This window comes from Eucyclogobius newberryi, unplaced genomic scaffold (genome assembly GCF_026437365.1).
Source record: "Eucyclogobius newberryi isolate DKJ021-1_F unplaced genomic scaffold, fEucNew1.0.hap1 SCAF_28, whole genome shotgun sequence".
Taxonomy (NCBI): domain Eukaryota; kingdom Metazoa; phylum Chordata; class Actinopteri; order Gobiiformes; family Gobiidae; genus Eucyclogobius; species Eucyclogobius newberryi.
In genome coordinates this window covers 609,883-626,981 of record NW_027315923.1, presented here as the reverse complement: position 1 = coordinate 626,981, position 17,099 = coordinate 609,883, and the positions used below count along the sequence as shown (strand labels likewise).

Below are 17,099 nucleotides of genomic sequence, written 5' to 3'. Positions count from 1 at the left end.
CACACATACACACAGAAACACACACACACAGAGACACACAGAGACACACACACACAGAGACACACATACACACACATACACACAGAGACACACACATACACACAGAGACACAGAGACACACACATACACACACACACAGAGACACACACACACACAGACACACACACAGACACACACACAGACACACACACACACACACACACACACACAGACACACACATACACACAGAGAAACACACATACACACATACACACAGAGACACACACATACACACTGAGACACACACATACACACAGACACACACATACACACAGACACACACATACACACTGAGACACACACATACACAGTGAGACACACACATACACACAGAGACACACACATGCACACAGAGACACACACATACACACAGAGACACACACAGACACACACACATACACACAGACACACACATACACACACAGAGACACACACATACACACATAGACACACACATACACACTGAGACACACACATACACACTGAGACACACACATACACACACATACACACAGAGACACACACATACACACACAGAGACACACACATACACACAGAGACACACACATACACACAGAGACACACACATACACACAGAGACACACACATACACACACAGAGACACACACATACACACAGAGACACACACATACACACAGAGACACACACATACACACAGAGACACACACGCACACACAGACACAGAGACACACAGAGACACACACATACACACAGAGACACACACATACACTCATACACACAGATACACACACATACACAGAGAAACACACATACACAGAGAAACACACATACACACAGAGACACACACATACACACAGAGACACACACATACACACAGAGACACACACATACACACAGAAACACACACACACAGAGACACACAGAGACACACACACACAGAGACACACATACACACACATACACACAGAGACACACACATACACACAGAGACACAGAGACACACACATACACACACACACAGAGACACACACACACACAGACACACACACAGACACACACACAGACACACACACACACACACACACACAGACACACACATACACACAGAGAAACACACATACACACATACACACAGAGACACACACATACACACTGAGACACACACATACACACAGACACACATACACACAGACACACACATACACACAGACACACACATACACACTGAGACACACACATACACAGTGAGACACACACATACACACAGAGACACACACATGCACACAGAGACACACACATGCACACAGAGACACACACATGCACACAGAGACACACACATACACACAGAGACACACACAGACACACACACATACACACAGACACACACATACACACACAGAGACACACACATACACACATAGACACACACATACACACTGAGACACACACATACACACTGAGACACACACATACACACACATACACACAGAGACACACACATACACACAGAGACACACACACATACACACTGAGACACATACATACACACATACACACAGAGACACACATATACACACAGAGACACACACATACACACAGAGACACACACATACACACATAGACACACACATACACACAGAGATACACACAGAGACACACACATACACACAGAGACACACACATACACACTGAGACACATACATACACACATACACAGAGACACACATATACACACAGAGACACATACATACACACAGAGACACACACATACACACAGATACACACATAGACACACACATACACACACACATACACACAGAGACACACACATACACACAGAGACACACACATACACAGAGACACACACATACACACAGAGACACACACATACACTCATACACACAGAGACACACACATACACAGAGAAACACACATACACACAGAGACACACACATACACAGAGACACACACATACACACAGAAACACACACATACACACAGAGACACACACATACACACAGACACACACATACACACAGAGACACCCACATACACACAGAGACACACACATACACACAGAGACACACACATACGCACATACACACAGACACACACATACGCACATACACACAGAGACACACACATAAACACAGAGACACACACATAAACACAGAGACACACACATACGCACATACACACACAGAGACACACACATACACACATACACACAGAGACACACACATACACACAGAGACACACACATACGCACAGAGACACACACATACGCACAGAGACACACACATACGCACAGAGACACACACATACGCACAGAGACACACACATACCAACAGAGACACACACATACGCACATACACACAGAGACACACACATACACAGAGACACACACATACACACACAGAGACACACACATACACACAGAGACACACACATACACACAGAGACACACACATACACACAGAGACACACACATACACACAGAGACACACACATACACACAGAGACACACACATACACACTGAGACACACACATACACACTGAGACACACAGAGACACACACATACACACAGAGACACACACACTGAGACACACACATACACACTGAGACACACACATACACACAGAGACACACACATACGCACATACACACAGAGACACACACATACAGAGACACACACATACACACAGAGAAACACACACATACACACAGAGAAACACACACATACACACAGAGACACACACATACACACAGAGACACACACATACACACAGAGACACACACATACACACAGAGACACACACATACACACAGAGACATATACACAGAGACACACACATACACACAGACACACACACACACACACACATACATACAGAGACGCACACAGAGACACACACAGAGACACACATACACACAGAGACACACACAGAGACACACATACACACAGAGACACACACATACACACAGAGACACACACATACACACAGAGACACACACATAGAGACCTTTGACCTTTGTGTCACAGAGACCTTTAACCTTTGTGTCACAGAGACCTTTGACCTTTGTGTCACAGAGACCTTTAACCTTTGTGTCACAGAGACCTTTGACCTTTGTGTCACAGAGACCTTTAACCTTTGTGTCACAGAGACCTTTGACCTTTGTGTCACAGAGACCTTTGACCTTTGTGTCACAGAGACCTTTGACCTTTGTGTCACAGAGACCTTTAACCTTTGTGTCACAGAGACCTTTAACCTTTGTGTCACAGAGACCTTTAACCTTTGTGTCACAGAGACCTTTAACCTTTGTGTCACAGAGACCTTTAACCTTTGTGTCACAGAGACCTTTGACCTTTGTGTCACAGAGACCTTTAACCTTTGTGTCACAGAGACCTTTGACCTTTGTGTCACAGAGACCTTTGACCTTTGTGTCACAGAGACCTTTAACCTTTGTGTCACAGAGACCTTTGACCTTTGTGTCACAGAGACCTTTAACCTTTGTGTCACAGAGACCTTTGACCTTTGTGTCACAGAGACCTTTAACCTTTGTGTCACAGAGACCTTTGACCTTTGTGTCACAGAGACCTTTAACCTTTGTGTCACAGAGACCTTTGACCTTTGTGTCACAGAGACCTTTGACCTTTGTGTCACAGAGACCTTTAACCTTTGTGTCACAGAGACCTTTGACCTTTGTGTCACAGAGACCTTTAACCTTTGTGTCACAGAGACCTTTAACCTTTGTGTCACAGAGACCTTTAACCTTTGTGTCACAGAGACCTTTAACCTTTGTGTCACAGAGACCTTTAACCTTTGTGTCACAGAGACCTTTGACCTTTGTGTCACAGAGACCTTTAACCTTTGTGTCACAGAGACCTTTGACCTTTGTGTCACAGAGACCTTTGACCTTTGTGTCACAGAGACCTTTAACCTTTGTGTCACAGAGACCTTTGACCTTTGTGTCACAGAGACCTTTAACCTTTGTGTCACAGAGACCTTTGACCTTTGTGTCACAGAGACCTTTAACCTTTGTGTCACAGAGACCTTTGACCTTTGTGTCACAGAGACCTTTAACCTTTGTGTCACAGAGACCTTTAACCTTTGTGTCACAGAGACCTTTGACCTTTGTGTCACAGAGACCTTTGACCTTTGTGTCACAGAGACCTTTAACCTTTGTGTCACAGAGACCTTTAACCTTTGTGTCACAGAGACCTTTAACCTTTGTGTCACAGAGACCTTTAACCTTTGTGTCACAGAGACCTTTAACCTTTGTGTCACAGAGACCTTTAACCTTTGTGTCACAGAGACCTTTGACCTTTGTGTCACAGAGACCTTTAACCTTTGTGTCACAGAGACCTTTAACCTTTGTGTCACAGAGACCTTTAACCTTTGTGTCACAGAGACCTTTAACCTTTGTGTCACAGAGACCTTTAACCTTTGTGTCACAGAGACCTTTAACCTTTGTGTCACAGAGACCTTTAACCTTTGTGTCACAGAGACCTTTAACCTTTGTGTCACAGAGACCTTTGACCTTTGTGTCACAGAGACCTTTGACCTTTGTGTCACAGAGACCTTTAACCTTTGTGTCACAGAGACCTGATGGTTCAGAGCTGCAGTTTGAAGCTTGTGACGACAGCAACAGTTTCAGTGACGAGGCCGAGCTTGAATTTGACAAAATGATGGACATCATGACCCTGGAGGAGCCTCAGGACATGGACCAGGCCCTGGACAGGTACGTCTGCAGGGGTCCTGAGTCTGGAGGGGTCCCGAGTCTGGAGGGGTCCCGAGTCTGGAGGGGTCCTGAGTCTGCAGGGGTCCTGAGTCTGGAGGGGTCCCGAGTCTGGAGGGGTCCCGAGTCTGGAGGGGTCCTGAGTCTGGAGGGGTCCTGAGTCTGGAGGGGTCCCGAGTCTGGAGGGGTCCTGAGTCTGGAGGGGTCCCGAGTGGAGGGGTCCGGAGTCTGGAGGGGTCCGGAGTCTGGAGGGGTCCTGAGTCTGGAGGGGTCCCGAGTCTGGAGGTGTCCCGAGTCTGGAGGGGTCCCGAGTGGAGGGGTCCGGAGTCTGGAGGGGTCCTGAGTCTGGAGGGGTCCCGAGTCTGGAGGGGTCCCGAGTCTGGAGGGGTCCCGAGTCTGGAGGGGTCCCGAGTCTGGAGGGGTCCCGAGTCTGGAGGGGTCCCGAGTCTGGAGGGGTCCCGAGTCTGGAGGGGTCCGGAGTCTGGAGGGGTCCCGAGTCTGGAGGGGTCCCGAGTCTGGAGGGGTCCCGAGTCTGGAGGGGTCCCGAGTCTGGAGGGGTCCGGAGTCTGGAGGGGTCCGGAGTCTGGAGGGGTCCCGAGTCTGGAGGGGTCCGGAGTCTGGAGGGGTCCCGAGTCTGGAGGGGTCCGGAGTCTGGAGGGGTCCGGAGTCTGGAGGGGTCCGGAGTCTGGAGGGGTCCCGAGTGGAGGGGTCCGGAGTCTGGAGGGGTCCCGAGTGGAGGGGTCCGGAGTCTGGAGGGGTCCGGAGTCTGGAGGGGTCCCGAGTCTGGAGGGGTCCCGAGTCTGGAGGGGTCCCGAGTGGAGGGGTCCGGAGTCTGGAGGGGTCCTGAGTCTGGAGGGGTCCCGAGTCTGGAGGGGTCCCGAGTCTGGAGGGGTCCGGAGTCTGGAGGGGTCCGGAGTCTGGAGGGGTCCCGAGTCTGGAGGGGTCCGGAGTCTGGAGGGGTCCCGAGTCTGGAGGGGTCCGGAGTCTGGAGGGGTCCGGAGTCTGGAGGGGTCCGGAGTCTGGAGGGGTCCCGAGTGGAGGGGTCCGGAGTCTGGAGGGGTCCCGAGTGGAGGGGTCCGGAGTCTGGAGGGGTCCGGAGTCTGGAGGGGTCCGGAGTCTGGAGGGGTCCCGAGTCTGGAGGGGTCCCGAGTCTGGAGGGGTCCCGAGTGGAGGGGTCCGGAGTCTGGAGGGGTCCTGAGTCTGGAGGGGTCCCGAGTCTGGAGGGGTCCCGAGTCTGGAGGGGTCCGGAGTCTGGAGGGGTCCGGAGTCTGGAGGGGTCCCGAGTCTGGAGGGGTCCGGAGTCTGGAGGGGTCCCGAGTCTGGAGGGGTCCGGAGTCTGGAGGGGTCCGGAGTCTGGAGGGGTCCGGAGTCTGGAGGGGTCCCGAGTGGAGGGGTCCGGAGTCTGGAGGGGTCCCGAGTGGAGGGGTCCGGAGTCTGGAGGGGTCCGGAGTCTGGAGGGGTCCCGAGTCTGGAGGGGTCCGGAGTCTGGAGGGGTCCCGAGTCTGGAGGGGTCCCGAGTCTGGAGGGGTCCGGAGTCTGGAGGGGTCCCGAGTCTGGAGGGGTCCGGAGTCTGGAGGGGTCCGGAGTCTGGAGGGGTCCCGAGTCTGGAGGGGTCCCGAGTCTGGAGGGGTCCTGAGTCTGGAGGGGTCCCGAGTGGAGGGGTCCGGAGTCTGGAGGGGTCCCGAGTCTGGAGGGGTCCGGAGTCTGGAGGGGTCCCGAGTCTGGAGGGGTCCGGAGTCTGGAGGGGTCCCGAGTCTGGAGGGGTCCGGAGTCTGGAGGGGTCCGGAGTCTGGAGGGGTCCCGAGTCTGGAGGGGTCCGGAGTCTGGAGGGGTCCCGAGTCTGGAGGGGTCCCGAGTGGAGGGGTCCGGAGTCTGGAGGGGTCCCGAGTGGAGGGGTCCGGAGTCTGGAGGGGTCCGGAGTCTGGAGGGGTCCCGAGTCTGGAGGGGTCCCGAGTCTGGAGGGGTCCCGAGTGGAGGGGTCCGGAGTCTGGAGGGGTCCCGAGTCTGGAGGGGTCCCGAGTCTGGAGGGGTCCGGAGTCTGGAGGGGTCCCGAGTGGAGGGGTCCGGAGTCTGGAGGGGTCCCGAGTGGAGGGGTCCGGAGTCTGGAGGGGTCCGGAGTCTGGAGGGGTCCCGAGTCTGGAGGGGTCCGGAGTCTGGAGGGGTCCCGAGTCTGGAGGGGTCCGGAGTCTGGAGGGGTCCCGAGTCTGGAGGGGTCCGGAGTCTGGAGGGGTCCGGAGTCTGGAGGGGTCCCGAGTCTGGAGGGGTCCCGAGTCTGGAGGGGTCCCGAGTGGAGGGGTCCGGAGTCTGGAGGGGTCCCGAGTCTGGAGGGGTCCGGAGTCTGGAGGGGTCCCGAGTCTGGAGGGGTCCGGAGTCTGGAGGGGTCCCGAGTCTGGAGGGGTCCGGAGTCTGGAGGGGTCCGGAGTCTGGAGGGGTCCCGAGTCTGGAGGGGTCCGGAGTCTGGAGGGGTCCCGAGTCTGGAGGGGTCCCGAGTGGAGGGGTCCGGAGTCTGGAGGGGTCCCGAGTGGAGGGGTCCGGAGTCTGGAGGGGTCCGGAGTCTGGAGGGGTCCCGAGTCTGGAGGGGTCCCGAGTCTGGAGGGGTCCCGAGTGGAGGGGTCCGGAGTCTGGAGGGGTCCCGAGTCTGGAGGGGTCCCGAGTCTGGAGGGGTCCGGAGTCTGGAGGGGTCCCGAGTCTGGAGGGGTCCCGAGTGGAGGGGTCCGGAGTCTGGAGGGGTCCTGAGTGGAGGGGTCCGGAGTCTGGAGGGGTCCCGAGTCTGGAGGGGTCCCGAGTCTGGAGGGGTCCCGAGTCTGGAGGGGTCCCGAGTGGAGGGGTCCGGAGTCTGGAGGGGTCCCGAGTCTGGAGGGGTCCCGAGTCTGGAGGGGTCCCGAGTCTGGAGGGGTCCCGAGTCTGGAGGGGTCCCGAGTGGAGGGGTCCGGAGTCTGGAGGGGTCCCGAGTCTGGAGGGGTCCCGAGTCTGGAGGGGTCCGGAGTGGAGGCCTCGTACACACCGCGGCGGCCGAATCGCGCCCGACGCAGAATTTGAGCGCCTGTACATTTGAAAGACAAACGCCCCGGACTCATGTCCGTGAAATACATTCAGCAGCAGACGTGCATCCGAGTCGTCCTGCACGTGCTCAGTGGAGGCGTCTGCACGTGCTCAGTGGAGGCGTCTGCACGTGCTCAGTGGAGGCGTCTGCACGTGCTCAGTGGAGGCGTCTGCACGTGCTCAGTGGAGGCATCTGCACGTGCTCAGTGGAGTCGAGGCGTCTGCACGTGCTCAGTGGAGGCGTCTGCACGTGCTCAGTGGAGGCGTCTGCACGTGCTCAGTGGAGGCGTCTGCACGTGCTCAGTGGAGGCGTCTGCACGTGCTCAGTGGAGGCATCTGCACGTGCTCAGTGGAGGCGTCTGCACGTGCTCAGTGGAGGAGTTGTGCTGTGTTGCTTTTCTCGTGGTGTAAATGGAGTTTAATGTTGGATCAGGGCTTTGGTTTATTAACTTTACAAAGTCCATAAGTGGAGGTGATGGGCCCCTGATGGCCCCTGATGGCCCCTGATGGCCCCTGATGTGCCCCTGATGGCCCCTGATGGCCCCTGATGTGCCCCTGATGGCCCCTGATGGCCCCTGATGGCCCCTGATGTGCCCCTGATGGGCCCCTGATGGCCCCTGATGGCCCCTGATGTGCCCCTGATGGCCCCTGATGGCCCCTGATGGCCCCTGATGTGCCCCTGATGGCCCCTGATGGCCCCTGATGGCCCCTGATGTGCCCCTGATGGGCCCCTGATGGCCCCTGATGGCCCCTGATGTGCCCCTGATGGGCCCCTGATGGCCCCTGATGGCCCCTGATGGCCCCTGATGGCCCCTGATGGCCCCTGATGGCCCCTGATGGCCCCTGATGGCCCCTGATGTGCCCCTGATGGGCCCCTGATGGCCCCTGATGTGCCCCTGATGGGCCCCTGATGGCCCCTGATGGCCCCTGATGGCCCCTGATGGCCCCTGATGGCCCCTGATGGCCCCTGATGGCCCCTGATGGGCCCCTGATGGCCCCTGATGTGCCCCTGATGGGCCCCTGATGGGCCCCTGATGTGCCCCTGATGGGCCCCTGATGGGCCCCTGATGTGCCCCTGATGGCCCCTGATGGGCCCCTGATGGCCCCTGATGTGCCCCTGATGTGCCCCTGATGTGCCCCTGATGGGCCCCTGATGGGCCCCTGATGGCCCCTGATGTGCCCCTGATGGGCCCCTGATGTGCCCCTGATGGGCCCCTGATGGGCCCCTGATGGGCCCCTGATGTGCCCCTGATGTGCCCCTGATGGGCCCCTGATGTGCCCCTGATGGGCCCCTGATGGCCCCTGATGTGCCCCTGATGGCCCCTGATGGGCCCCTGATGGCCCCTGATGTGCCCCTGATGGCCCCTGATGTGCCCCTGATGGGCCCCTGATGGCCCCTGATGTGCCCCTGATGGCCCCTGATGTGCCCCTGATGGGCCCCTGATGGCCCCTGATGTGCCCCTGATGGCCCCTGATGTGCCCCTGATGGGCCCCTGATGGGCCCCTGATGGCCCCTGATGGGCCCCTGATGGCCCCTGATGGCCCCTGATGTGCCCCTGATGTGCCCCTGATGTGCCCCTGATGGGCCCCTGATGGCCCCTGATGTGCCCCTGATGGGCCCCTGATGTGCCCCTGATGTGCCCCTGATGGGCCCCTGATGGCCCCTGATGTGCCCCTGATGTGCCCCTGATGGGCCCCTGATGGCCCCTGATGGGCCCCTGATGGCCCCTGATGGCCCCTGATGTGCCCCTGATGTGCCCCTGATGGGCCCCTGATGGCCCCTGATGTGCCCCTGATGTGCCCCTGATGTGCCCCTGATGTGCCCCTGATGTGCCCCTGATGGGCCCCTGATGGCCCCTGATGGCCCCTGATGGCCCCTGATGGCCCCTGATGGCCCCTGATGGCCCCTGATGGCCCCTGATGGGCCCCTGATGGGCCCTGATGGCCCCTGATGTGCCCCTGATGTGCCCCTGATGTGCCCCTGATGGGCCCCTGATGGCCCCTGATGGCCCCTGATGGCCCCTGATGGCCCCTGATGGGCCCCTGATGGCCCCTGATGGCCCCTGATGTGCCCCTGATGGGCCCCTGATGGCCCCTGATGGCCCCTGATGGCCCCTGATGGCCCCTGATGGGCCCCTGATGGGCCCCTGATGGGCCCCGGGGCCCGTCTGGGACCTGCAGAGACTTCAGAGCTGAGCAGAGTTTAGTTAATATCATTATTTGCTCCAAGAGCTGCGTTTTAAGGATTTTTTGTTTTTTATCTTGCGAGGTTTGTTTTGGGTGTTTTTCCGGGTCGTGCGTAGGACGTCATCTCTGATTGGCTGCTGCGCATCTGCTGCGCATCTGCTGCGCATCTGCTGCAGCTGAACAAATCTGAACACGCACCAATCGCGCAGCAAAAACTAAGAAATCGCGGCGCGGGAAACGCACGACGTGCTCAACGCGCGTTTACATAGACTTTGAATGTAAACTGGACGCTTCAGCGGCCGCGGTGTGGACGAGGCTTAAGACTCTGACCTTATGTCCTTCTAAGACTCTGACCTTCTGTCCTTCTAAGACTGACCTTCTGTCCTTCTAAGACTCTGACCTTCTGTCCTTCTAAGACTCTGACCTTCTGTCCTTCTAAGACTGACCTTCTGTCCTTCTAAGACTCTGACCTTCTGTCCTTCTAAGACTGACCTTCTGTCCTTCTAAGACTGACCTTCTGTCCTTCTAAGACTCTGACCTTCTGTCCTTCTAAGACTCTGACCTTCTGTCCTTCTAAGACTCTGACCTTCTGTCCTTCTAAGACTCTGACCTTCTGTCCTTCTAAGACTCTGACCTTCTGTCCTTCTAAGACTCTGACCTTCTGTCCTTCTAAGACTGACCCTCTGTCCTTCTAAGACTCTGACCTTCTGTCCTTCTAAGACTCTGACCTTCTGTCCTTCTAAGACTCTGACCTTCTGTCCTTCTAAGACTCTGACCTTCTGTCCTTCTAAGACTCTGACCTTCTGTCCTTCTAAGACTCTGACCTTCTGTCCTTCTAAGACTCTGACCTTCTGTCCTTCTAAGACTCTGACCTTCTGTCCTTCTAAGACTCTGACCTTCTGTCCTTCTAAGACTGACCTTCTGTCCTTCTAAGACTCTGACCTTCTGTCCTTCTAAGACTCTGACCTTCTGTCCTTCTAAGACTCTGACCTTCTGTCCTTCTAAGACTCTGACCTTCTGTCCTTCTAAGACTCTGACCTTCTGTCCTTCTAAGACTGACCTTCTGTCCTTCTAAGACTGACCTTCTGTCCTTCTAAGACTCTGACCTTCTGTCCTTCTAAGACTCTGACCTTCTGTCCTTCTAAGACTGAGCTTCTGTCCTTCTAAGACTCTGACCTTCTGTCCTTCTAAGACTCTGACCTTCTGTCCTTCTAAGACTGACCTTCTGTCCTTCTAAGACTCTGACCTTCTGTCCTTCTAAGACTCTGACCTTCTGTCCTTCTAAGACTCTGACCTTCTGTCCTTCTAAGACTGACCTTCTGTCCTTCTAAGACTCTGACCTTCTGTCCTTCTAAGACTCTGACCTTCTGTCCTTCTAAGACTCTGACCTTCTGTCCTTCTAAGACTGACCCTCTGTCCTTCTAAGACTCTGACCTTCTGTCCTTCTAAGACTCTGACCTTCTGTCCTTCTAAGACTCTGACCTTCTGTCCTTCTAAGACTGACCTTCTGTCCTTCTAAGACTCTGACCTTCTGTCCTTCTAAGACTCTGACCTTCTGTCCTTCTAAGACTCTGACCTTCTGTCCTTCTAAGACTCTGACCTTCTGTCCTTCTAAGACTCTGACCTTCTGTCCTTCTAAGACTGACCTTCTGTCCTTCTAAGACTCTGACCTTCTGTCCTTCTAAGACTCTGACCTTCTGTCCTTCTAAGACTCTGACCTTCTGTCCTTCTAAGACTCTGACCTTCTGTCCTTCTAAGACTCTGACCTTCTGTCCTTCTAAGACTGACCTTCTGTCCTTCTAAGACTGACCTTCTGTCCTTCTAAGACTCTGACCTTCTGTCCTTCTAAGACTCTGACCTTCTGTCCTTCTAAGACTGAGCTTCTGTCCTTCTAAGACTCTGACCTTCTGTCCTTCTAAGACTCTGACCTTCTGTCCTTCTAAGACTGACCTTCTGTCCTTCTAAGACTCTGACCTTCTGTCCTTCTAAGACTCTGACCTTCTGTCCTTCTAAGACTCTGACCTTCTGTCCTTCTAAGACTCTGACCTTCTGTCCTTCTAAGACTCTGACCTTCTGTCCTTCTAAGACTGACCTTCTGTCCTTCTAAGACTCTGACCTTCTGTCCTTCTAAGACTCTGACCTTCTGTCCTTCTAAGACTCTGACCTTCTGTCCTTCTAAGACTCTGACCTTCTGTCCTTCTAAGACTGAGCTTCTGTCCTTCTAAGACTCTGACCTTCTGTCCTTCTAAGACTCTGACCTTCTGTCCTTCTAAGACTGACCTTCTGTCCTTCTAAGACTGACCTTCTGTCCTTCTAAGACTCTAACCTTCTGTCCTTCTAAGACTCTGACCTTCTGTCCTTCTAAGACTGACCTTCTGTCCTTCTAAGACTCTGACCTTCTGTCCTTCTAAGACTCTGACCTTCTGTCCTTCTAAGACTCTGACCTTCTGTCCTTCTAAGACTCTGACCTTCTGTCCTTCTAAGACTGACCTTCTGTCCTTCTAAGACTGACCTTCTGTCCTTCTAAGACTCTGACCTTCTGTCCTTCTAAGACTCTGACCTTCTGTCCTTCTAAGACTGACCTTCTGTCCTTCTAAGACTCTGACCTTCTGTCCTTCTAAGACTCTGACCTTCTGTCCTTCTAAGACTGACCTTCTGTCCTTCTAAGACTGACCTTCTGTCCTTCTAAGACTCTGACCTTCTGTCCTTCTAAGACTCTGACCTTCTGTCCTTCTAAGACTGACCTTCTGTCCTTCTAAGACTCTGACCTTCTGTCCTTCTAAGACTCTGACCTTCTGTCCTTCTAAGACTCTGACCTTCTGTCCTTCTAAGACTCTGACCTTCTGTCCTTCTAAGACTCTGACCTTCTGTCCTTCTAAGACTCGGACCTTCTGCCCTTCTAAGACTCGGACCTTCTGCCCTTCTAAGACTCTGACCTTCTGTCCTTCTAAGACTCTGACCTTCTGTCCTTCTAAGACTGACCTTCTGTCCTTCTAAGACTCTGACCTTCTGTCCTTCTAAGACTCTGACCTTCTGTCCTTCTAAGACTCTGACCTTCTGTCCGTCTAAGACTCTGACCTTCTGTCCTTCTAAGACTGACCTTCTGTCCTTCTAAGACTGACCTTCTGTCCTTCTAAGACTCTGACCTTCTGTCCTTCTAAGACTCTGACCTTCTGTCCTTCTAAGACTGACCTTCTGTCCTTCTAAGACTCTGACCTTCTGTCCTTCTAAGACTCTGACCTTCTGTCCTTCTAAGACTGACCTTCTGTCCTTCTAAGACTGACCTTCTGTCCTTCTAAGACTCTGACCTTCTGTCCTTCTAAGACTCTGACCTTCTGTCCTTCTAAGACTGACCTTCTGTCCTTCTAAGACTCTGACCTTCTGTCCTTCTAAGACTCTGACCTTCTGTCCTTCTAAGACTCTGACCTTCTGTCCTTCTAAGACTCTGACCTTCTGTCCTTCTAAGACTCTGACCTTCTGTCCTTCTAAGACTCGGACCTTCTGCCCTTCTAAGACTCGGACCTTCTGCCCTTCTAAGACTCTGACCTTCTGTCCTTCTAAGACTCTGACCTTCTGTCCTTCTAAGACTGACCTTCTGTCCTTCTAAGACTCTGACCTTCTGTCCTTCTAAGACTCTGACCTTCTGTCCTTCTAAGACTCTGACCTTCTGTCCTTCTAAGACTCTGACCTTCTGTCCTTCTAAGACTCGGACCTTCTGCCCTTCTAAGACTCGGACCTTCTGCCCTTCTAAGACTCTGACCTTCTGTCCTTCTAAGACTCTGACCTTCTGTCCTTCTAAGACTGACCTTCTGTCCTTCTAAGACTCTGACCTTCTGTCCTTCTAAGACTCTGACCTTCTGTCCTTCTAAGACTCTGACCTTCTGTCCTTCTAAGACTCTGACCTTCTGTCCTTCTAAGACTCTGACCTTCTGTCCTTCTAAGACTGACCTTCTGCACTACTAAGACTCTGACCTTCTGTCCTTCTAAGACTCTGACCTTCTGTCCTTCTAAGACTCTGTCCTTCTAAGACTCTGACCTTCTGTCCTTCTAAGACTGACCTTCTGCACTACTAAGACTCTGACCTTCTGTCCTTCTAAGACTCTGACCTTCTGTCCTTCTAAGACTCTGTCCTTCTAAGACTCTGACCTTCTGTCCTTCTAAGACTCTGACCTTCTTTCCTTCTAAGACTCTGACCTTCTGTCCTTCTAAGACTCTGACCTTATGTCCTTCTAAGACGCTGACTTTCTGCCCTTCTAAGACTCTGCCCTTCTGCCTTTCTAAGACTCTGACCTTCTGTCCTTCTAAGACGCTGACCTTCTGCCCTTCTAAGAATCTGCCCTTCTTAGACTCTGACCTTCTGTCCTTCTAAGACTCTGACCTTCTGCCCTTCTAAGATGCTGACCTTCTGCCCTTCTAAGACTCGGACCTTCTGCCCTTCTAAGACTCTGACCTTCTGTCCTTCTAAGACGCTGACCTTCTGCCCTTCTAAGAATCTGCCCTTCTTAGACTCTGACCTTCTGTCCTTCTAAGACTCTGACCTTCTGCCCTTCTAAGATGCTGACCTTCTGCCCTTCTAAGACTCGGACCTTCTGCCCTTCTAAGACTCTGACCTTCTGTCCTTCTAAGACTCTGACCTTCTGTCCTTCTAAGACTCTGACCTTCTGTCCTTCTAAGACTCTGACCTTCTGCCCTTCTAAGACTCGGACCTTCTGCCCTTCTAAGACTCTGACCTTCTGCCCTTCTAAGACTCTGACCTTCTGTCCTTCTAAGACTCTGACCTTCTGTCCTTCTAAGACTCTGACCTTCTGTCCTTCTAAGACTCTGACCTTCTGTCCTTCTAAGACTCTGACCTTCTGCCCTTCTAAGACTCTGACCTTCTGCCCTTCTAAGACTCTGACCTTCTGTCCTTCTAAGACTCTGACCTTCTGTCCTTCTAAGACTCTGACCTTCTGTCCTTCTAAGACTCTGACCTTCTGCCCTTCTAAGACTCTGACCTTCTGTCCTTCTAAGACTCTGACCTTCTGTCCTTCTAAGACTCGGACCTTCTGCCCTTCTAAGACTCGGACCTTCTGCCCTTCTAAGACTCTGACCTTCTGTCCTTCTAAGACTCGGACCTTCTGCCCTTCTAAGACTCGGACCTTCTGCCCTTCTAAGACTCTGACCTTCTGTCCTTCTAAGACTCTGACCTTCTGTCCTTCTAAGACTCGGACCTTCTGCCCTTCTAAGACTCGGACCTTCTGCCCTTCTAAGACTCTGACCTTCTGTCCTTCTAAGACTCGGACCTTCTGCCCTTCTAAGACTCTGACCTTCTGTCCTTCTAAGACTCGGACCTTCTGCCCTTCTAAGACTCTGACCTTCTGTCCTTCTAAGACGCTGACCTTCTGCCCTTCTAAGACTCTGCCCTTCTTAGACTCTGACCTTCTGTCCTTCTAAGACTCTGACCTTCTGCCCTTCTAAGATGCTGACCTTCTGCCCTTCTAAGACTCTGACCTTCTGTCCTTCTAAGACTCGGACCTTCTGCCCTTCTAAGACTCTGACCTTCTGTCCTTCTAAGACTCTGACCTTCTGTCCTTCTAAGACTCGGACCTTCTGCCCTTCTAAGACTCGGACCTTCTGCCCTTCTAAGACTCTGACCTTCTGTCCTTCTAAGACTCGGACCTTCTGCCCTTCTAAGACTCTGACCTTCTGTCCTTCTAAGACGCTGACCTTCTGCCCTTCTAAGACTCTGCCCTTCTTAGACTCTGACCTTCTGTCCTTCTAAGACTCTGACCTTCTGCCCTTCTAAGATGCTGCCCTTCTGCCCTTCTAAGACTCGGACCTTCTGCCCTTCTAAGACTCTGACCTTCTGTCCTTCTAAGACTCGGACCTTCTGCCCTTCTAAGACTCTGACCTTCTGTCCTTCTAAGACGCTGACCTTCTGCCCTTCTAAGACTCTGCCCTTCTTAGACTCTGACCTTCTGTCCTTCTAAGACTCTGACCTTCTGCCCTTCTAAGATGCTGACCTTCTGCCCTTCTAAGACTCGGACCTTCTGCCCTTCTAAGACTCTGACCTTCTGTCCTTCTAAGACTCGGACCTTCTGCCCTTCTTAGACTCTGACCTTCTGCCCTTCTAAGACTCTGACCTTCTGTCCTTCTAAGACTCTGACCTTCTGTCCTTCTAAGACTCTGACCTTCTGTCCTTCTAAGACTCGGACCTTCTGCCCTTCTAAGACTCTGACCTTCTGTCCTTCTAAGACTCTGACCTTCTGTCCTTCTAAGACTCGGACCTTCTGCCCTTCTAAGACTCGGACCTTCTGCCCTTCTAAGACTCTGACCTTCTGTCCTTCTAAGACTCGGACCTTCTGCCCTTCTAAGACTCTGACCTTCTGTCCTTCTAAGACTCGGACCTTCTGCCCTTCTAAGACTCTGACCTTCTGTCCTTCTAAGACTCTGCCCTTCTTAGACTCTGACCTTCTGTCCTTCTAAGACTCTGACCTTCTGCCCTTCTAAGATGCTGACCTTCTGCCCTTCTAAGACTCGGACCTTCTGCCCTTCTAAGACTCTGACCTTCTGTCCTTCTAAGACTCGGACCTTCTGCCCTTCTAAGACTCTGACCTTCTGCCCTTCTAAGACTCTGACCTTCTGTCCTTCTAAGACTCTGACCTTCTGTCCTTCTAAGACTCTGACCTTCTGTCCTTCTAAGACTCTGACCTTCTGTCCTTCTAAGACTCTGACCTTCTGCCCTTCTAAGACTCTGACCTTCTGTCCTTCTAAGACTCTGACCTTCTGTCCTTCTAAGACTCTGACCTTCTGTCCTTCTAAGACTCTGACCTTCTGTCCTTCTAAGACTCTGACCTTCTGCCCTTCTAAGACTCTGACCTTCTGCCCTTCTAAGACTCTGACCTTCTGTCCTTCTAAGACTCTGACCTTCTGTCCTTCTAAGACTCTGACCTTCTGTCCTTCTAAGACTCTGACCTTCTGCCCTTCTAAGACTCTGACCTTCTGTCCTTCTAAGACTCTGACCTTCTTTCCTTCTAAGACTCTGACCTTCTTTCCTTCTAAGACTCGGACCTTCTGCCCTTCTAAGACTCTGACCTTCTGTCCTTCTAAGACTCGGACCTTCTGCC

At 53.1% G+C, this 17,099-nt stretch overlaps 1 protein-coding gene across 1 annotated transcript in view; it reads left to right on the top strand.

The window, feature by feature from the left end:
- LOC140372715 (limbin-like) overlaps positions 1 to 17,099 on the top strand; it is a 93,430-nt gene that overhangs the window by 14,706 nt on the left and 61,625 nt on the right. Inside the window, exon 2 of the mRNA XM_072459819.1 lies at positions 4,628 to 4,767. Within this exon, the coding sequence (XP_072315920.1) occupies positions 4,628 to 4,767 (140 nt within the window). The remainder of the gene's footprint in view (positions 1 to 4,627; positions 4,768 to 17,099) is intronic.